At 33.6% G+C, this 22,560-nt stretch overlaps 1 protein-coding gene across 9 annotated transcripts in view; it reads right to left on the reverse strand.

The window, feature by feature from the left end:
* LOC106054329 (dynein axonemal intermediate chain 7 homolog) overlaps positions 1-22,560 on the reverse strand; it is a 60,164-nt gene that overhangs the window by 26,862 nt on the left and 10,742 nt on the right. For 5 of the 9 annotated variants that reach the window (XM_056044778.1, XM_056044777.1, XM_056044776.1 and 2 more), the window contains exons 2-12: positions 20,201-20,252; positions 19,625-19,666; positions 13,175-13,253; positions 12,117-12,167; positions 9,455-9,546; positions 8,967-9,071; positions 8,204-8,344; positions 4,891-4,962; positions 2,621-2,790; positions 2,095-2,246; positions 451-554 (exon numbers count right to left, since the gene is read on the reverse strand). In XM_056044778.1, the coding sequence (XP_055900753.1) occupies positions 451-554; positions 2,095-2,246; positions 2,621-2,790; positions 4,891-4,962; positions 8,204-8,344; positions 8,967-9,071; positions 9,455-9,546; positions 12,117-12,167; positions 13,175-13,253; positions 19,625-19,666; positions 20,201-20,212 (1,020 nt within the window). In that variant the 5' untranslated portion in view covers positions 20,213-20,252. The remainder of the gene's footprint in view (positions 1-450; positions 555-2,094; positions 2,247-2,620; positions 2,791-4,890; positions 4,963-8,203; positions 8,345-8,966; positions 9,072-9,454; positions 9,547-12,116; positions 12,168-13,174; positions 13,254-19,624; positions 19,667-20,200; positions 20,253-22,560) is intronic. The other 4 variants (XM_056044781.1, XM_056044779.1, XM_056044782.1 and 1 more) reach the window with 3 other exon arrangements.

Genomic DNA, 22,560 nt, shown 5'->3' on the forward strand with positions numbered 1-22,560 from the left:
GAGAAGACTGAAGAACATTTATCAGGCTTTCAAATTTGGAACAATTAGACAGCCGGACTTAGGCTACAAAAAATTGACTGGGAAGTCATTGCTATGATTGACGTATAGATGGGAAAAACAGCTTAGAGGAACATCTTGCACTTATAAATTGCTTGATCCCAGGATCTTTGGGTGCCTATGAGTCCACCCAGCTCTAATGACATTAGTTGGGGAAACTTAAGGTGGCTGACACCCTTGTTAACCGTTGGCCACAGGAACAGATGACATTTACATCATCTGCCCTATAGATTGCAAGTTCTGAAAGAGGAACTTTACATATATTATGTAAACATACTCTTATAGCTTAACATTTGTTCCTAAACTATATCTAAATTAGGTAGGTCATTTATATAAATTAGAAAAGACACAAGTGACAAGAAAAATCAAAAGAAAAATAAAATATATACATACAGGTATAATAAGGTCATCCTCTTTTTTTTCCTCCGTTTTCTCTGCCTCTTCCTTGATCTCCTCTTCTACTACAGGTTTGACTTCCTCTACGGGAATTGGAATGTCTGAAAGAGTGAACAGAATATGTCATGGGTTATCTACCTTTTTATAAAATACCAGTATTATCTTCTTTCTATTAATAAAAAAAGAAAGATAATTACATCCATAGCCTAGTTGTTCTTGTTAATCAGAGGCTTAAAATTAAATTAGAAACCTGATTGATGTAGTAAATATGTTGTGCTAATGGTTGGTCATTGTGTAAGCTAGCTACATAAGGCTTATGAGCCAGAAGCGGGCGATATACATGTTTCACAGGTTTTTTTAGGTTTCTAAGAATAACTAATTATAAATATAATATCCATCACCTTCACCTATCCCCAAGTCTATTAGACCTTTGGGACACTACACAATCGCTCTCCATTCCTAGACTAAATCTCTTTCAATGGCCATCCCATTCTTTTAATGCTACCTTCCTATTCCTTCTTCTGTCTGGTTCACTTTTTTTTCCCTGGTACTGTTCCCTGCAGGAAGGTCTATGGAGGACTGTGAACCTCATGATATGGCTATATGTAATGCTACTGTTTAATGAGAATCATGAGATATATGAAATATGTTGTTTGAACGTGAAATAGGGGACTTCACATTGATATTCACAGGGTACCATTTTTGTTGGTCACATGATAAGAAACCGCATGCTCAGTAAGAAGTCTACTCCATGATGTGTTAAGAGACAGATGTGTTAGGTCTGCAAGCCTAGTATGTTTTTATAATTGTATAAAGTGAATTTATTTTGGATGTAAAATGCTTTTGATGTGATGTGATATATTCAATTTACGATAGTTAATTAGTAAAACAAGAACATTCTAACAAGGCCAGAAGAGGCCCTAATACAACTCAAGAACACTCATACTATTGAGATGTGACACTATACAATTAAAGTTTGCATATTTTTACAATGGTCAGCAGGTCATCATGGGGCCCAATAACCATTGTCATCCTGTTTTGAATTTCCTCATTTGTTTGGTGATACTAGGTACCTAGGATCCTTCTACATCTCAATAGCACGGCTAGAATCCTTCTCTCTGATTCTGCAGTTAGTATTCAAGATTTGCAAGCATAAAAGAATGTCACCGCGACCAAGGAGCACATCAGTCTGGCTTTAATGCCAAGGGCTATGCCTTTGTCTTTCCAATTTGTCTTGAGCTTTGCAAGTTCTAAATGAAATTTACCCAAGCTCAATTATTTGGACAAAAAACATTTGATGTTATACTCAATATATTTACAAAAAAAAACCCATTGCAACTGGAAATCACATTCTATGTACATGTGTCTGTATAAGGTTCATATCATCTTATCTTATATAATACAGACGTTACTTCAAATAAGAAGATGATTACGTCCTACGCGTCATGCATGTTAACCAATGACTTAAATTCTGCCAAGTCACTGGTTTTCCTGGCTTGGCTCAGGCAAGCCATTCCATGCTCTAACTGCACTAGGGAAGAATGAGCATTTGTACAAATTAGTCCTAGCATATGGAACGAGGAATGTATCCACTCCTCAGTTTTAGTATGTTTTTTTTCTTAGCTTTAAATGAACTATTACCTTTCTTTTTCAAACGTGGGACCAAAGCTTTACTACTAGCTGAGAGATGGTCAAACCTGGTGTTCATTATTCTCACTGCACAGTCACTCAGACACAATACTCTTGGAATATCAAACGAAAACTGGATTTCTTGGAACTCAAATGACCTAATGCTGTTAATAAAAAGAAAGTTTTTTTTTTATAATTCTTTAAGAATTTTAAATAAATGCATTTATTTTATATTTATAATATTTTTAGCATGCTAATAATGACATATTTTAACAAAGTAAAAACCTCTACTAATCATGTTGTTTTTATGGTCTCTTAATATTTTTTAACAAAAATATCAAGATGATCATGAAATTTAGAACTGAAATGAGGGTTGAAGGAAAAAAAAACAACAAGTATTTTTGTTTTGTTTTGTTAAAGCATTTATAACACTCTTTTAAAAAGATTTTTTAAATTTTAGCTTGACTTTAAGTTCTTAAAAATTCTAGATTGAATAGATTAACTAAGAAATCTATAAAAGCTGAAAAAAAAAGGTTACCGAGGATTTTTGACAATGTTTCCCCAAACGCACAAACAAATTTGACTGTTTCTTATAACATGTTGTAAGTTATTTGTTTCCTGATCTTGAAGTTCTGTGGCATCGCACAATATTTGTAGAGTTGCCAAATCCAATTTGGCAGATATTAACATTTGAAGTTTTTCAATAGTCTGTTAAAATAGTTTTTCAATTTATTTATTTTTTATACAATCAAATTTGATTTATTTTAAAATGCTGAAAATTTTCACAACACAACAAAAAAAAATTTTAAAAATTAGAAACGACAGTATGCCTGGTCCTTTGATAAAATGGTTACTATTAGAAGTGACAATATGCCTGGTCCTGAGATAAAATGGTTACAGTTAGAAATGTCAGTATGACTGGTCCTGTTTTGGACTGTCATCCTCTAAAACTCTGTTTGCTGCCTGTTATATGCATCTGCACAATTCGGCATCACCAATTATTTCCGTACGGTTGTTACATTCTTGTTTATTTATTCTTCTTGTTTTATTTGTGCAATTTCATTTTCATTGTATTTTTGGACCTCTTATTGGTCTTTGTGATTTGATCTCCCTCTGCTAGGGTAAGTGTTTTCTTGAATAACATTCAACAGTAGAGTGTTGAACATGATTGTACTGTGATTGGCTTGTGAGACCTCAGGTATGGGATATTTAGTTGTACCATTGATTCATATCATCAGAATTAGTTGTTTGTAACATCTATTCATAACACCAATGTTTGCAACATTGATTCCTATCACCAATATCATAATTTCATTATACTGTATATATTCATTGCATCTGAAAGTCAGTTATGTATTCCTTTTATAATTGTTGTCTTTTACTTTGATAGAATGTCAGAAGCCCATGAAAACTAGACAATTTAAGGCTTAAACACAACCCTGAAAATGCCATCTTCTGCCATCTTGAAGGAGCTTTAAACTAAAATTTAATAATCTTCCTTTCTGAAGGAAGGTCCTAAACTTATAAAACAAACAAAAATATTCAAAATAAATAGCAAAGGAAAAAAAGATGAACTTAAATATTTGATCTAAGTTATTAAAGATACAAGCTTAAATTGTATTTTTTTTTTATAAAGTTTTGTTTTCAAGGTCAGATAGTTTAGGTAAATGTAGAATGGTCAATGCTTTTAATTATGGAACAAAGAGGCTGTAAAGTTTTGGTGTAAAGTCATTTCTATGTGAGAATAACTAAGGGAAAAATTTTCTCACAAATTATTCTTATTTGAGCCTGAGTTAATGACATAAAGGTTAGGAACTGTGAGAAAAGATAGTGCAAGGACATTACATTAGTAGCTAAGGTATTTAGATATAAGTTAGAAAAAAAAAAAGATTAACAGTAGATCCATGAGTGCAGTGACTTGAATGCTTTATATTCCAGATATTTTTAGAGGATGAACACATCGCTGTTCATTTATAATTTTGGATCTCAACATGGCATTAGGATCATTTATCAAATGCAAGAGACAATTGGGAAACTAGGAAAGCAGTGTGATAGCTGTTGCCTATGTAGTGTGTAATTTACAAGGATAGTCTGATACGTCAGCAATGTCAAGATTATTGTTTATATGGAGTAACTTTCAAAGTCAGGGTAACGTAAAGTCAGAGTTAGGTGATGGTCTTGACAGGCATGCTGTATAGTGTGTGGCTAATGAATGATGATAGTCCAAATCACATTCCACATGACCATGGTTAGTATAGATGGTTATCATTTGCCATAATTAAATGCACAGGAGTTATCTTACATATTACAGACGTTACTTCAAAAAAGAAGATAATTATGTCCTACACATTTCATGTGTTAATCTAGTCATGCATGTTAATCAATGACTTAAACTATACTAAGTCGTTGGTTTTCCTGGCTGATTCAGGCAACCCATTCCATTCTCTAATGGCACTAGGGATGAAGGAGCACTTGTACGAATTTGTACTAGCGTAGAAACTAGTTAGAGGAGAATCAGCCCAAGACAACAAGCTAACAAGAAGTAATGCTGAATTCAGAATGAAAACAATGAGTAATAGTTCAACAGTGACAAATAATAAGAAAATTAACATCATTTCATCTGGAAATCAAGATTTTGAGTTACCCCAGCAATAATAGATAATGGACATCCACTGAAAAGGTACAGGGAGTTGATCATTAATATGGCCATAAAATACCCTGGTAGCTATGAAGATGGAGACAATAGAATTCATATAAGTAATGGCACAAAGGGTGAAGTATGATTTAGAAAACTTTTTTTTTCTTTACCTCTTTGTGTAAATTGATTTCTTGTTCTGATAATTCTTCTTCATTCATCAATTGCTGAAGTTCATCAATCAACTGTCAAAAGAAAATGAAACTTATAATAATAATAATAATAATAATTACGAGAAGCATATCCTGAAACTCAATGTTGTCGACAAATGCCGAAAATGTGGAAATGTGGGCGAGTCGATTGAACACATTATGGCAGGATGTCCAGCCCTATCAGAATCAGCCTACCTAGGTCGCCATAACCAAGTTGCAAAGTTAATACACCAACACCTGGCTTTGACGTACAAATTGATCGGTAAGGACACTCCCCCTTATTATAAATACTCTCCGCAAGAGGTTCTCGAGTCTACTGAACATCTGCTGTACTGGGATAGGCCTATTCTGACCGACAAAACGGTAGATTTCAATCGCCCGGATCTGCTGTTCATCGATAAAAAAGAAAAAACCGCTACCATTATCGATATCGCCGTACCACTGTCTCATAATTTAAGAAAAACTGAGATAGAAAAACAAAGAAAATATGGGAACCTAGGCTTGGAGATTAAGCGTCTATGGAAATTGTCCAAATAACAATATACCCCATTGTTATATCAACCGAGGGGATAATAACAACTGACCTCACAGACACCTTTAAGGCCCTTAACATTCCTAGGAACATCTTCGTTGCCTGTCAGAGGGCGGTACTTCTGCAGACCTGCCACATCACCAGAAAATTCCTCAATGGAAACTGTTAAAGGGACTACGATGAATTTTGTTTCTCTTTAGCGAAACTCGACCCTGGCAGCGCCAGAGAATGACTACTCGTTCATTTCTAACATAATAATAATAATAATAATAATAATAATAATTGTGTAAGATGCAAGTTTTAAAAATACGATCAAAACTGCTCGCCTCCAGCAACAAATTAGTTTCCTTTCTACGGAAATACGACTCCGATGCAACCCCTCTGAACCTACACAATGCTGATGTCAATATCGGTTTGGACGACGTAGGGCATGAGATTCGCCAATGGAAAGAAAAAACACTCCACGGAAAATTTCCGGCTTCATTACATGGGGACAACATCGACAAGGCTGCTTCCTTAACATGGCTCAAAGCAGGTCATCTCTACCCTGAAACAGAAGGCTTTGTTACAGCAATACAGGACAGAGTAATCAGGACAAAAAATTACGAGAAGCATATCCTGAAACTCAATGTTGTCGACAAATGCCGAAAATGTGGAAATGTGGGCGAGTCGATTGAACACATTATGGCAGGATGTCCAGCCCTATCAGAATCAGCCAACCTAGGTCGCCATAATCAAGTTGCAAAGTTAATACATCAACACTTGGCTTTGACGTACAAATTGATCGGTAAGGACACTCCTCCTTATTATAAATACTCTCCACAAGAGGTTCTCGAGTCTACTGATCATCTGCTGTACTGGGATAGGCCTATTCTGACCGACAAAACGGTAGATTTCAATCGCCCGGATCTGCTGTTCATCGATAAAAAAGAAAAAACCGCTACCATTATCGATATCGCCGTACCACTGTCTCATAATTTAAGAAAAACTGAGATAGAAAAACAAAGAAAATATGTGAACCTAGGCTTGGAGATTAAGCGTCTATGGAAATTGTCCAAAATAACAATATACCCCATTGTTATATCAACCGAGGGGATAATAACAACTGACCTCACAGACACCTTCAAGGCCCTTAACATTCCTAGGAACATCTTCGTTGCCTGTCAGAGGGCGGTACTTCTGCAGACCTGCCACATCACCAGAAAATTCCTCAGTGGAAACTGTTAAAGGGACTACGATGAATTTTGTTTCTCTTTAGCGAAACTCGACCCTGGCAGCGCCAGAGAATGACTACTCGTTCATTTCTAACATAATAATAATAATAATAATAAGGCTGCTTCCTTAACATGGCTCAAAGCAGGTCATCTCTACCCTGAAACAGAAGGCTCTGTTACAGCAATACAGGACAGAGTAATCAGGACAAAAAATTATGAGAAGCATATCCTGAAACTTAATGTTGTCGACAAATGCCGAAAATGTGGAAATGTGGGCGAGTCGATTGAACACATTATGGCAGGATGTCCAGCCCTATCAGAATCAGCCTACCTAGGTCGCCATAACCAAGTTGCAAAGTTAATACACCAACACCTGGCTTTGACGTACAAATTGATCGGTAAGGACACTCCCCCTTATTATAAATACTCTCCGCAAGAGGTTCTCGAATCTACTGAACATCTGCTGTACTGGGATAGGCCTATTCTGACTGACAAAACGGTAGATTTCAATCGCCCAGATCTGCTGTTCATCGATAAAAAAGAAAAAAACGCTACCATTATCGATATCGCCGTACCACTGTCTCATAATTTAAGAAAAACTGAGATAGAAAAACAAAGAAAATATGGGAACCTAGGCTTGGAGATTAAGCGTCTATGGAAATTGTCCAAAATAACAATATACCCCATTGTTATATCAACCGAGGGGATAATAACAACTGACCTCACAGACACCTTCAAGGCCCTTAACATTCCTAGGAACATCTTCGTTGCCTGTCAGAGGGCGGTACTGCTGCAGACCTGCCACATCACCAGAAAATTCCTCAGTGGAAACTGTTAAAGGGACTACGATGAATTTTGTTTCTCTTTAGCGAAACTCGACCCTGGCAGCGCCAGAGAATGACTACTCGTTCATTTCTAACATAATAATAATCTTTATTGTCCATATGGAAATTTGTCTTACAATTTGTGCATTACACCAAACAAAAATCATTGCAATCTTACAACTTAACAAGCATAATTTATTTTTAAGATGAAATAGAATGTATTCTTATAAGTAATTTTGTATCAACAGATAATGGATGAATCAGAAGGATTGAAAGTGAAGTAGAAACAAATTTATTGCTATAGTAAGATTAAATAAAATGCTTTAAAGACCATCTTAGGCACCAGCTTGCTTTAACTGACATAGAAGATAGCACCTGGAAGCAGATGGCTTCCAAAAGAGACAGCTAGAGATTTATTACAAAGGCCACGAGAGAAACCTTTGAAACCAAAAGGATATATACATCCAAGGAAAGAAATAGATGCCAAAAAGAGAACCTAAGCTAACCACTGGCAGACAATAGTTATGTCTGTGCTGGATGTGGCAAAATATGTAGATCACAGCCTAGAATGCATAACCACATAAAACACTGCACTCCTCCTTAATCTTTGGACTCAAAAACAAGCCTTAATATACTTTATTGCAACAATTAGTTTGGATTGTTTTTTTTTATTTTTCAGATATCTATAAAGTATTTTTTCTTACAGAAAGGTCCAACAGAGTGTCTGCTAGTACACTGACTGAATCATTTCTGGTTTTATCTTCCACTCGCAGATTTATGTAGGTATTGATCTCCCCTTGATTCACAGGGTCAGGTGAGCCATCACATCTCATGTAACGAGCCCACTGTGGAACAAAAATAAGAGAAACAAATGTTAACCATCAGCACATTTTGCAATCTATTCATATCTTGTACAACCTAAAACATTTTCCAAAAATTTATTATGTTGAAAATTGCAAGCATTTAGTATTAAGTAAAAAGTGATGTTAAGTTCCCCTTTCAGACATTTTGATCCTATGGGGCAGTTGATGTAAAGCTCATCTGTTTCAAAGGCCAATGGTTAATAAAGGGTATTGTGTGGCCACCATAATGACCAACTGCCTTTTTACTTCCCCAACTTATGTCAGGACATGGGAGTAGATAAATAAAGCTGCTCCAAGTTGGATAGAGAGTTGTGGTTGTGGCCCTACACTCCAAAGAGGATTTACAGGAATAAGTCAGTCAAGTCATTAGAGTTGAACTGAGAGGCATTCTTAGAATCCCAAAGTTCTGAAGCCAAGCACTCAGCCACCATGCCCCCTTTAACGGAAGTAACCTCGAAAAAAAAATTTAAACATAGTTAACAACTTTTCAAATATTTAATTATCAACATCGTTGAGATAAACGTTTTAATGTCTAACTAAACATATTCATTCATTTTTCAAAGAAATGTATATTTCCTGAAGAACAGAACAATAGCCAACTTACTCTTGCATTATTTCTTCTAGCAATACTTTGATTCTTGAGCTGGTACTGTATGCTGGTAATTATATCTTGAAGTTCACCCATCTCTGTCCTTCTCTTTCTACGTTCCTGGAGGTATTAGCATTTTATTTAGTATTTTATTTAGCATTGTATTTAGTATTTTATTTAGCATTTTATTTAGTATTTTATTTAGCATTTTATTTAGCATTTTATTTAGCATTTTATTTAGTATTTTATTTAGCATTGTATTTAGTATTTTATTTAGCATTTTATTTAGTATTTTATTTAGCATTTTATTTAGCATTTTATTTAGTATTTTATTTAGCAATTTATTAAGCATTTTATTTAGTATTTTATTTAGCATTTTATTTAGTATTTTATTTAGCATTTTATTTAGCAATTTATTCAGCACTTTATTGAGCACTCAAAGATCAATGAAGCCCATGATATAGAGTTCTAATATATCAATTCAATTTGTACAATTTCCAAACCTCATTTTCAAGTTTCACCTTCTCCACTGCCATACTTGCTTCTTCCCTTTTCTTCAATTTTGCTTCTTCAATCGCTTGAAGTCTCAAAGCCTCTGAAAATGTTAAGGGGGTGATACATATTGTGAGAAAGTCAGCATAACAGCATACATACTATCCACATCCTCCATATAAACTGGACTAATCTTGGACTTAATATATCTGACACATAACATTTCAACTTTTTTATTTGCACAAAATGAAAGTGATCTTGTTAAGCCTTAATAAAGCCATTTGGTGTTAATTGTGTACAAGATAATTCAGAAGCTCCTTTTTTTACAAAGCTTATATCAACTCACTCTGTCTGTTTGCCTGGTAAAAATGTTGTACATGTTTTCTCCCAGACCCAATCTGGGATCAAGCTGAAAATTTGCACAGTTATTTCTTTTACCTGACAACACAATAATCAATTTACAAAATTAACCAAATAGTTGATTAGCCATTGGTAATAAATTATTTTGTTAGGTATCTCAAGCAATTAAGTAGTGGTATAAGCTGAATTAGTCCCCTTTATAGGTGGTCATCTGAGTCACACAAACATGAAATCCGACGAGACCATAAAAAAAAATCTTCCATGATCATAAGAGTGTTTCCAATGTTGGCTGGAAAAGGCTTGAACCATGAGTTCTAATTTTTCTTTTTTTTTTATAAATGATTGTTTATTGTTAGTGTAGATCTATTACAAATTTAATTACAAGACTGATCCAAACTACTGTTACAACTGTGCAATATAAGCTTTTTTTTTTCTTTCTTTCTTGTTTTCCAACTGTATTCTTAACAAAATATGAATAAAGAGTAAAAGGTTGATTTAACGAAATAAAATGTAAGTGGTATAAAATTAAAGAAATGTGACCTACATAAAAATAAAGTCACCTGCAATAGAAATTTAAAGCATAAACATGTTACATTGAAGATCTTTAGGGAATTAAATTATAGCCAGCACAGCAAAACCACTATTTTTACTTATGGAGAAGTTCTGTGTATGGGGATTGATCTTACTGCCTTATGTTAGGATACATATTTAAAAAAGTAATTTGAGTAGTAATCTCAGAACCAAAATGGTAGATAGAATATTATAAGCTGTAAATATGACAATCTTAGAAATGCTAGAAGTAGTGACAATGGGGACACTTAGTATAGAGGACACTCCATGACAGTTTCTCTTGTAAATAAATGTTCAAAGGTTAAGTAAAGTGTTATTTGAAGAGTGACTGAGAAAGCCAAACAGCTGTGAGATTGATAATTTTGGTTGGAGCACAAAGTTTATTGAAAAATATTGTGAATGATGATATTGCTGTAAATGAAAGGTTTAACGGTGTAAGATTGCAGAATGCGAATGTCCTGTAATGCTGGGTTATTGCTTCCTGAAGTACTCTTGACACATGACAAGACAAATACTATAAACTGACCTAAGTCCATTTCAGCAGACAAACATGAAGTTTATTTTACAACACAATAATAATAATACTGCACTCCTTGTTAGTGCTACAAGTCAAGAAATAATAAACAATCCTATCCACATGACAGCGGTATCAAATGTATCCAATATATGTTAGTTACAAATCACGTCCACATCTCAGCGGGTAACACTGTGCAGAAATATAGATCAACTAATACATGTCTCAAAAGACCACTGGCAACAACTGCCCACAAGTTACTTTCTAACTGAAATTACTACAGACTTTTCTAAGTCGCTACTGTCCATCCTGGACCAAAATATACTTGACCACTCGGTCCAAAGAATAACACTTGACTCCTAACTTGACTTCACTTGTCTGCTTGACTTGACTGACTGACCTCAAAGTCTAACTTTATTCATTCTTTATTCATTCTACTTCCTGTTTTCTACATCAGGAATTCCACGTATCTTTTAAACTCTTAACATGACATGAACTTTAGATCATGCAATGTCAACTAAGACTGTGACAATTGTGCAGTCCTGCTTTGATTTTAACTTTAATATAGTCAGAAATAGCTGAAATTACATTGCATGGCTGCTAGTGCAGTTGATATATGCAATAGACAATTGTTACAGAGGTCCAGAATTCTAGTTGCTGTCATTCTCTGACTCTTGCGATACCTAATGCTTTAATAATAAACAAGGAGAAAAGGACTTGATTCGGTTCAATAGTAGTCAATATTGGCTCTTTTTTTAAAAGTGGTCCTTAACATGTCAAGAAATAAAATAAGTTACAAAAGTAGCTGTAAATGAAGAATTATCAACACACATATGTATATAAAAATTAAAAACAAATAAGAAACATTAATAATAACTAAAATAATAAAAGATCATTTGCTAATTAAAAAAAAAATAACTGAAAAAACATTTTTTAAAGAAATGTCCAATGAAAGAATACAAGAAAAGCAAATAGTACCAATTCAATTATACTACCATCTGTAGTTATTCTTACCAGTGAGGTTTAGAATACAATTGTAGTTATAGCTTGTGTATCCATTTTTATTAACACATAAGTTCTTATTGAGATTTTATTATTTTTATTTTAAAAAAGAAATTCTTTTCTCTTTTTTTTTTTAATTTAATTTTATTTTCTTCAAGTATCATTGATTTTTAAATCTATTTTAGTCTTTTGCAGCTAGATGCTCTTCTTGTTCAAAGTCTACTCACCCTCATTAGCAGATATTTTTTTGCCTCCATCCAAAGCATTAAATGATGTATCTTTGGGAAAATCACAATCATCAAGACATAATTTAATAGCAACAAATGAGAAACTGTTCCACACGTGAAAGATTCCAGTTCAACAGGTCTGCAAAGCCATTCTCTCATGATTAATATATAAATGTATTACCCACAACCACAGGATACTTTGTCCAAGGCTTTTAGAAGAAAGTATTTGAGCCTCTGAATCTCTCACTCAAATGGAGTTTGATGATGGTAAGTATACACAATTAAAGGGAAAAGAAGGTTATTCTTAGTTGGCTGTTGATCCTATCAAATCTTAGTGGATGCTTGAATTGGTGTCCCCAATTTCACCCATCTACATCACAAGTGATTTCACTAACTTGACAAACTTCTAATACGATTGTTATCTCATAATCAACAAATCTCATTTTATTTGTTTTACAAGTTTCAAAATTTCCTTCAGAAATGAATATTATTACATCCTAGCCCAAACCTCCAGCAGGGTGGGTAGGGATGGCAGTGGGCATGGTTTGAACTAAAATACCTTCTCAAATTTTATGGTTTATTTAATTTTTTAAAATATGGATTCACAATACTAATTAATTTCTCTAAAATTACAAACTAAAAAAAAAAAGATGTTATAAAGATAGACTATTGAAAGTGATAAAGCAGCAAGCCCAAATGTGTGCTAAAATTTATGAGATAGATAAATATTCTTAGAAAAAAAAGTTGTTTATCCTCACTTTGGACAGCCCAGTTTTTTTTTATAATTTCAGGTTTGTATGTCAGAAAAAAATTAAGTATCTAATCACATATAATTATCTAATCTACTATTAATCTATTACAAACAGCCTGGTTATGTGATATGCACTCCGAACAGTTGTTTGATCATCTCAATGAATCCGCAAACCCCCGTCGTCCTGCAGGTTTGGTCTAGAATGTAATTATCTTCAAATCTGAAAGAACCTCTGAAACATGTAAAACAAACAAAACTGTTTTGCCTTAAAAATGTAAAAGAAAAACAAATGCCCTGAGGTACTTACCTTCTTCCTGAGCTTTTCTCTCAAGTTCCTCTTTTTTTAGTTTTTCTTTCTCAGCTTTCGTCATTTTCCCTTTTTTAGCCTGTATTGCACAAAATAAGAAAACATATATCTGTATTATTATATTATCATATATATCTGTATTAGCAATGCAGTTTTTGGGTAAAATTATTTTTTTTTTCAAGTTGCTAAAAAGAAGTTTTTAAAATATAGCATATAAAAATATAAATATAAAGTGAATGAATTTTTAAAGATCTGTGTATGGGTCATTTGTTGCTTTTAATGAGAGAATATGAATTTAAATTTTATCACGAGACTTCACAAATGTTTTGCAAATCTGAAATTAATTACTTAACAATCTTATGGCCTCCTTCAGTTGCAAAAAAAATTATGGATCATCTCAAGTATCAAATGAGATGTCTGTCTTGGTATTAGCTATGGACGGAACAATGTCACCCACACAGCAGTTCCCCTCTCTCCACTCAACTGATGTATTTAAATGAATACAAGGGCCAATACAGTTTGGAATAAACAGTCTCACAGGCTCTTTTAGGGTAAAGCACTATGTGCTGCAAACTGCCTTAGGGTTGTCAGCTCCTGATTTCTCCCCAGGGTTAACTCCAAAAGCCTTTCCCATGTTTGGGTATAGCTGCAAGGCAGCAAAGGTTTGAGTTTTTTCCTTCTCCTAGGTGGATAGCCAGCTAAGGCTAATGAGACCCTCCAGGCCTAAACTTTACAATATCTTTGAAGGAAATGTGCAAATTAATATGTGACCCTCATGGATCATTGAATGAAGTTATAGATATGATTAATAAGTTTATATTTTAAGTAAGTGATTTTAATAACCTTTTAAATGTTCTAAATGAAACAAAAACAGATAATCAAGAAATATATATGTCATGCAATGTTATAAAATATAAGTAGCTTCTGAGAAAAATAAAAAATGTTAATATTACTCAATTATGATACTATATCTGCATTAATTCATATCTTACTGTGATTTCTTGAATATGTTTATGTATTTTGAAACTTTTAAGGGGCTTATCATACAAAATTGTATACTATTATAAATTTAAAAAAAAAAAAAGTCCATGACTATTCACATATTCATCATTCATCTATTAAATTAAATTATTTTCAAAACTCCAGTCATAGTAAAATATTTAATGCATTTCTATGTTTTTAAAGAAGAATGAGTTTTTTATTGTTGAATTTGATGTCAATGGTTTACAATACAATTTAATACTAATAGAAGTTTAATACATTTGTAACATAGTAGGCCTAATTATAAATTAAATGACAGGTCATACTATGTAGGCTTTTAGTGTCTAAAGAGATATCTGACTGAAAATATTTTAACTTATAATCCTATATGAAATAATAAGAACGATAAGAATATTTAAGAATATTAAAAAAAAAAAAAGTATATGTGAGATTATTCATTTTTGAAGATAAAATGAGTAAAGATATATATATATATATATATTATATATAAAATTATGATTTCAGTATAATGGTATGAGAGAACCAAATCAAATTAATTTAAAGCTACGTTATAAAATAAGCTTCTAAATTAAAAATACAAACATGCTTCACATTATCTTATAAAATATAGAAGGGATGGGGGGGGGGGGGGGGGGGGACAAGAAAGCCTTTTAAATGAGCTGTCAAAATCTATGCAGATAGGTTAGAGGCTCATCAATGATCACATGCATAGAATAAAAATCAATGGACCCAGTCAAATAGTTGTAGGACTAAATGAAACTTTAAAGCTATGTACTTTTCCAAGTGGTTTTAACTTTTAGTAGTCTAGATTTCAAGAGCTCCTCTTTGGCATTGACATATTTCACACGCTGAAAGATGCCTTTTGTGAGACCAGTAGTCCATCTGCCAGAAAATTTCCTCCTCAAACATCTTCTTTATGGGGAGCTGTGTGCATGGGGTCAACACATGCATTACAAATACACCCTTAAGAACTCACTCAAGGTGATTGGCATTCATGACTGGGAAACACTAACTCTTGATCAACCCTTATGGCCAGAAGCCGATGGGTGTGAGAGTCTCAAGAGGAAAGGAAAAAGGCCAGAATGAAAGTACATAGAGCTAACAAAATGCTGAGAAAAAAAGCAGGCACATGTATAGTAGGCCCAAGTTACCTTTACCATGTATGTGGCCAGCTTTTTAATGTGAGGATTGGACTTCACATAAGCTATCTTCAAGTTCATAGGAAATTAGAAATGTGCTCATCTTTGCCCACTAAGGAGGACATATATTACTGTTTGTTCACTCCCTGTCAGGAAATTCTGAATCAATTGATATAATGAACCAGTAATTCCAAAATAGGTTTATGTTTTAAGCAAGCTTTGTCTAATGCTTATTAGAAGTCTAATAAAATGGCATCCATTTGCTCATTATTATCTAAGCCTTTTGAAAAATTCTCACTTGGCTTATATTTCCTGAAACAACAGGGTTAGGAGTAGGGACATTATGTTTAACTTCATGATGTTGCTACATATTATTTGTTCAAGTATTTTACATGTGATGCTGGTGAGTGATACAGGTCTGTAATTTCCTGGATGAGATTTTTCTCCTTTTTAAAATAGCTTCTTTTCTTAGTAGACTTATCTACCTTGAATAAGTGATGCCTAAAAAATATTTTGAACACTGGTTCTAGTTAATTTCCTCTTTGAGTAATCTAGCTGGAATACCATCAGGTCCAGAAGCTTTATTTGGTTTTATGTTAGCTAATAGATATTGAAGTTTGTATTGCTGTGTTGTTAAAAGTTATAAAGCATCATTAAGAAGGGAAAAAATGATAAAGAATTTAATAATGGATAATCTTTAAAATTACTAGTAAAATGAATTTAGAGAAAAAAATTAAAAAAAAATGCTAGTCAAAAGTAGGAAATGAATAAATAATGAGTATACATAAGACAACAGGAAAGCGTATTCATAAAGTTTGAATAATCAAAAAGTCAATAATGCATTTTAACATTACTAATTAAAAAACACTTAAGTCAAAATGACATAGAATGATGGAGGTTATTGTTTTTTTCTCATGTGTTCAAAATGAGACATAGTTTTAGATTTATCTCAATAATATGTTGATTTTTACAAATATTTAAGTAATAGTTACATCAGTTGCATGCTATTTCAAAAGATTCAGACAGTACTAGCAGGGAGATGAATACATAATCTGTATTAATAAGACTTCATCAAAGCATATTTATAAAGAAATAAATGTAAAATAAAGCAAGTTTGGGGCTCTGCTAAGAAGAACAAGTCATCTAGGAGAGAAAACTTAAATGAAACAACTGCTGTCTTGCTTGCGGAGCCAGGAGAGGAGGAATGAAAGTAAAAATAATAATAAGACTTGTCTTCGAGTCTGAAGATTAGTGAGGAATGCAGTATTTCTCATGGCTGCCCCAGCTGTTACCTACATATTTTGCCACAGCTAGAGCAAGCATAACCATTGTCCGCAGGTGGTCGATTTAGATTTTCTTTTCGCCGTCTGCGTCTGTCCTCAGCAGCGGATTAACCTCTATTACATCGATCACCTTTAAGCTCACCAAAAAAGACTGCCTTTGGCATACGTTCGTCTCCCATACGGGATACGTGCCCTGCCCAGCATAACTGTTGGATCATAAGAAGTCCCTCTATACTGTCCATACCAGCGTTCATAAGGGCATGGCTGTTTGTAGTGCGGTCTTGCCACCTTATGTCCATGATGGAGCGCAAGCATCTTTGGTGAAAGCGTTCAAGTTGTCTTAGTTGCTTGCTGTATAGTACCCATGTCTCAAATCCATATAGAAGGGTTGAGAGAACCACTGCCTGGCAGACATTGATTTTTGTTGGCTTATTCCGCCAAACTCTCACCTGAAGGCATCCAAAAGCGCTACTGGCCCTGGTCAGACGGTTATCAACTTCCCTTGAAAGTAAGGCATCATTTGATACTACACTACCCAGATATGTGAAGTAGTCTACCATTTACTGTGATCTTTGGGGCTGAGCAGGTTTAATTGGGTGATTTCTGGAACATGACTTCTGTCTTCCCAAGGTTTATAGATAAACCGAAAGAGCCAGAAGCGTATGCAAATTCTTTGACTACGTTCTGGAGATCATTTTTATTGTGAGCTAGCAGGGGACAATTATCAGCATAGAGAAGCTCCGTTATGACCATCTCCATTATTTTTGTATAGGATAGTAGATGTTTAGTAGATGTTTAAGATTGAACAAAACCTGATGTAGATGCCTTCATGCAATCACTGCCTCATTTGACTCAGCATTATGCCAAAGAAGATAGCAAATAGAAAATAATAACTAGACTAAACATCAAGGATTAATTTCAAGAATCTAAAATTCATTCAATGGACAGCTAGAGTAAAAAGTGAGAGCATTATGGCTAGCTTTAATCACCTGTATAATTCCCAACTTGTGGGAGATGGGCCTTCCCCACTAATGATTCATATGATTTCTATAGCAAATTACAGTAAAAAAAACACTTCTTTAACACATACACAATCCAGAAAAATGAAATCACAATCTAACTGAACAAAATAGAAGAAGGAAAAAAAAGCAGTCAGAAATATCACTTCATTCTGGAAAGGCATATGTCATAATATAGAATAATGATTATTCCAATTCTTAAAGAAATTACTTGAAAAAAAAGGGTGCTTTCACAATGACCTACATATAACTTTTTGCATCTTGACACAACATAACACAACAAGACAAAAAACATGTTCTGAAATCCATACACATGCCACAGTAGAAGGCCACCACAACATCATTTAAGACTTATATATAGTTCGTCCATCATGGTTTGATGATGACCAGGGGGCTGATGGCTTTGCACTGACATTTTGTGCCTCCTCATGTGGCTGGTGAAACCTATGTGAGCCCGGAATGTTCATCTGCACACTGGGCAGGTTATTCCAGCTGGAGCTAGTGTCATTGGCCTTGCTTTTCTTCTATGGCACTTTTCTTCTGCCAGCGCTGTTCTCTTTTCCTCAGCAACCTGTGCACCAGTTTTCACAGTGCGACGCCATGATGCTCTGTCATGTGCCTCTGTCTCCCAGGTGGCTGGGTCTATGCTGAACGCCTTCAGCGAAGCTTTAAGGGTGTCCCTGATGCATTTTCTTTGTCTGCCTTGCGAACGCTTTCCTTCCCTTAATTGGCCATACAGGAGTCATTTAGGGATGCGGCAGTCTTCCATTCTGCAGACAAGTCCAGCTCATTGCAGCTGGGATTGCATCAGGATTGTGTGGATGCTTTGCAGACCCGCTCTTCAAAGGACTTCAGTATCTGTTATTTTTTCTTGCCATTTGAGATTCAGTATTTTTCTTTGACATGTCATGTGGAAGTGGTTCAGTTTCTTTGCATGTTTTCTGTACACTGTCCACATTTCTGAAGCATAGAGCAATGTAGGGAGGATGACAGCTCGATAGATTTGTATTTGTGGTGATACCTCATCTCTTCCAGACATTTTTAGACAGTCTGCCATATGATGCACTGGCTTTGGCGATATGCAGGTCGATTTCATTATCAATCTTTCTGTTTCTGGAGAGTGTTCTGCCAAGATATGTGAATCTGTCCACTGCATTTATATCATGTCCATTTATCTTGATGCTTGCATCCAAGTAGGCTTTCCCTGGAGCAGGCAAATAAAAGACTTCAGTCTTTTTTTTGCTAATGGTAAGGCCAAAGTCTGAGCATGCTCTTGAGACGTCACTGACGATGTTCTGCAGATAATTTTCAAAGCAGGCATTTAGTCGTCAGAAAATAGCAAGTCCCTGATTACTGCTGATTTTATTTTCGGATTTTGCTTTGAGCCGCCTCGGGTTGAATAGGCCACCATCAAATCTGTATGTTAAGACTTTAAAATGTTTCAGGAGGTTAAGTTGAGTTAATGGCCCCATACTTAGTTTCTCAAAGACAAACTCTCAATGGAAATCTGTGCACACATTTATCTCAGATAAAGACAACCTTTTTTGCCCCTTCCCATAATACAGATGAGAAAGAAATGGAAAAAATATAACCTTTCCAAAAAAGAAAATTTTTAAAAAATAATAAAGACAGTTATTCTCAGTGTTAATAACATTTGTATTTACTATGTTATCAAATATACTTATTTTTTCACTTCAAATGTAAATTATATATACCAGTAAACAACTACACTTTATAACGTTTTGTAAACAACTACAACTACACTTTATAACGTTTTGTAAATCTGACTTCTTGATTTAGAGTATTATGTTGTAAAAGTATACAAGAAATAAAGGTAAATTTTTTTAAAATTACAATATTTTAGCTTTAATTTTCTATAAGCCAATTAATCTACTATACTTTAATGCAAATATAAGAAAATATTTTGAAAAATTAGAGAAATGTTTAAAAATGTATAATAATGTAGAAAAGAATCTTAAACTTTTTAAATATGTCTAGAATTCATACTTTGTTGGCTGATCCTGAGGGTTTAGATTTTTGTTTCTTAGCCTGTTAAAAAAGCATGTAAATATTAAGAACACAAAGGAAAAGAACACGTGTCAACAAAATGTCTGTCTCTATATTTAGATAATTAATTCAGTATTCAATATTTTAGCTGCAAATATTATAATTTACAGAAAAAAAAATGTTAATTAAAATAGAAAAAAAAATATTGGCACACAATGAAAAGTTAATTAAACCACTAGGTAAATAACTTTATTAAAAAAAAAAAGGAAGAATAAACTATAAATAACTTATTTTATAAATATTATTTCTTAATTTTTGTAATGACAAAATGCTTCTGATAGTTAATTCATTTAAAATCTCATGAAAAAGTCTGATCTGAATAGAATGATTTTACAAAAATATTGAATTATGTTCAAATGCATATAGGCTAATATTTTTCCATCTAAAGCTTTTTTGGGAATATTTGATTTTAACAAATTTCAAATTGATTTATAAAATATTTAAATGTTATTTTTAACAATATTTTGTAAATGCAACGCAAACCGCAAAAATATGAATTTTTGTGAAAAGTCTTACCGCATCTGCCATTTTCAGACTAGACTGATTTGTTTCCAATCAAAATATAGATCTGAAAAGACACAATAGTTATCTGGTATAATCATAATGGTAGTAATATACTAGTAATGTTCATTTTTCTTGCTCATATGATATGATAATTCTTAAATCATGTGAGTTGATTCAAAAGCTAAACATTAACCAACCAGTCGATGACCTCTGGAATTTCATTAAAAACCATCTTAAAAGCATTATAGAAACTCATATACCAACTAAATACACATCAAACAAAATAAATAAATGCTGGTTTAATAATAGACTAAAGAAGCTTTGTAAACAGAAGGAAAACCTCTATAGAAAATTTAAAGAAACTAATGCAGAAAGAGTTTACAAAAAGTATATAAAAATTAAACACTTAACCCAAAAAGTAAGCAGACAGCTGCAGAGTGAATACATAAACAATGTAATATCTAAAGATAACAACAAAAACCTATGGTCATACATTAAGTCTAAGAAAATGGAAACAACAGGCGTAGCGCCATTAAAAGATGAACATAACATAATACATAATGATAATGAAACTAAAGCAAACATTCTAAACAAATACTTTGCATCAGCATTCTCAGCCCCAGGAGACAAAGACATATTACTGAATTTGAACCAAGTAGACAACATAGAAGATATAGTAGTACAAGAAAATGGAATTCAAAAACTATTAGCCAACACCAAACCAAATAAAGCTTCTGGACCTGATGGTATTCCAGCTAGATTACTCAAAGAACTAAGTAATGAGCTAGCCCCAGTGTTCAAAATACTCTTTCAGGCTTCACTTAACCAGGGCAGAGTACCAAAGGACTGGAAAGAAGCTAATGTCACCCCCCCCTATTTAAAAAAGGAGAAAAATATCTGACCCAGGGAACTACAGACCAGTATCACTTACCAGCATCACATGTAAAATCCTAGAACACATAATATGTAGCAACATCATAAACCACTTAGACAAACATAATGTCCTCACACCATACCAACATGGCTTTAGGAAATATAGATCATGTGAAACACAACTAATAGGACTAATTGATGATTTTTCAAAAGGTTTAGATAATAGTGAACAAATAGATGCTATCTTACTAGATTTTTCTAAGGCTTTTGACAAAGTTCACCACCATAGTTTGCTTAAAAAATTAAAATATTTCGGCATTAATGGTCCACTGCATCAGTGGATTAAAGACTTTCTGATAGGGAGAGAACAAACTGTAATAATAAATGGCTCTAAATCAACACCGATAACAGTAAACTCAGGTGTACCTCAAGGTACAGTCTTGGGTCCACTACTATTTTTAATTTACATAAATGATTTACCAAATTGCATTAGTTCAGGAACAAAAGTCAGATTATTTGCAGACGATTGCATAATATATAGAACAATAAAAACAACACAAGACACAGATATTTTACAAAGAGAATTAGATGAATTACAGAAATGGGAATCAAATTGGAGCATGTCTTTCCACCCAGAAAAATGTCAGTTGTTAAGAGTAACAAAAAAACTAAAACAAATTAATTCCACTTATCTTATTCATGGCAAACCAGTATCACAGACTAAAAACGCAAAATACCTAGGTGTTATAATAAATGAAAAACTATCATGGAATCCACATATTGATGAAACTACAAAAAAAATCAAACAAAGCATTAGGATTTATTAAAAGAAATTTCTATAAATCAAATAAGAACATAAAACTAAAATGTTATTTAACCTTGGTTAGGCCAATAATAGAATATGCATCCTCCGTTTGGGACCCCTCAACTCAAGAAAACATTAAGAAACTGGAACAGACACAAAATAGAGCAGTGAGATTCATAACAAACGAATATTCACATTTGACTAGAGTAACACCTTTAGTAAAATCACTAAATTTAGAAAGCCTTCAGGACAGAAGACTCAAAAGTAAAGTAGCAATAATACATAAAACACTGAACCATAATCTTCAAATACAAAAACAAAATTTAATAAAATACTCTGAAAGACACAAAGATAAAGGCACATTCCTCATCCCATATGCTAGGACAAATTTGTACAAATACTCCTTCTTCCCTAGTGCTATTAGAGCATGGAATGGGTTGCCTGAGCTAACCAGGAAAACCAGTGACTTGGCAGAATTTAAGTCATTGGTTAATATGCATGACTAAATGCATGACGCGTAGGACGTAATCATCTTTTTTGAAGTAACGTCTGTATTATATAAGATAAGAAGATAAGATTTTAACACATCAATATACATGCAAAAACTGAAACATGCTGATTTAATATTTGAATGTGAATTAGGACTGACTACAGGGTGGAAAACACTTTTTAAATGTAAATGTATATATTTCTC

The sequence above is a fragment of the Biomphalaria glabrata genome, chromosome 10 (genome assembly GCF_947242115.1).
Source record: "Biomphalaria glabrata chromosome 10, xgBioGlab47.1, whole genome shotgun sequence".
Lineage (NCBI taxonomy): Eukaryota > Metazoa > Mollusca > Gastropoda > Planorbidae > Biomphalaria > Biomphalaria glabrata.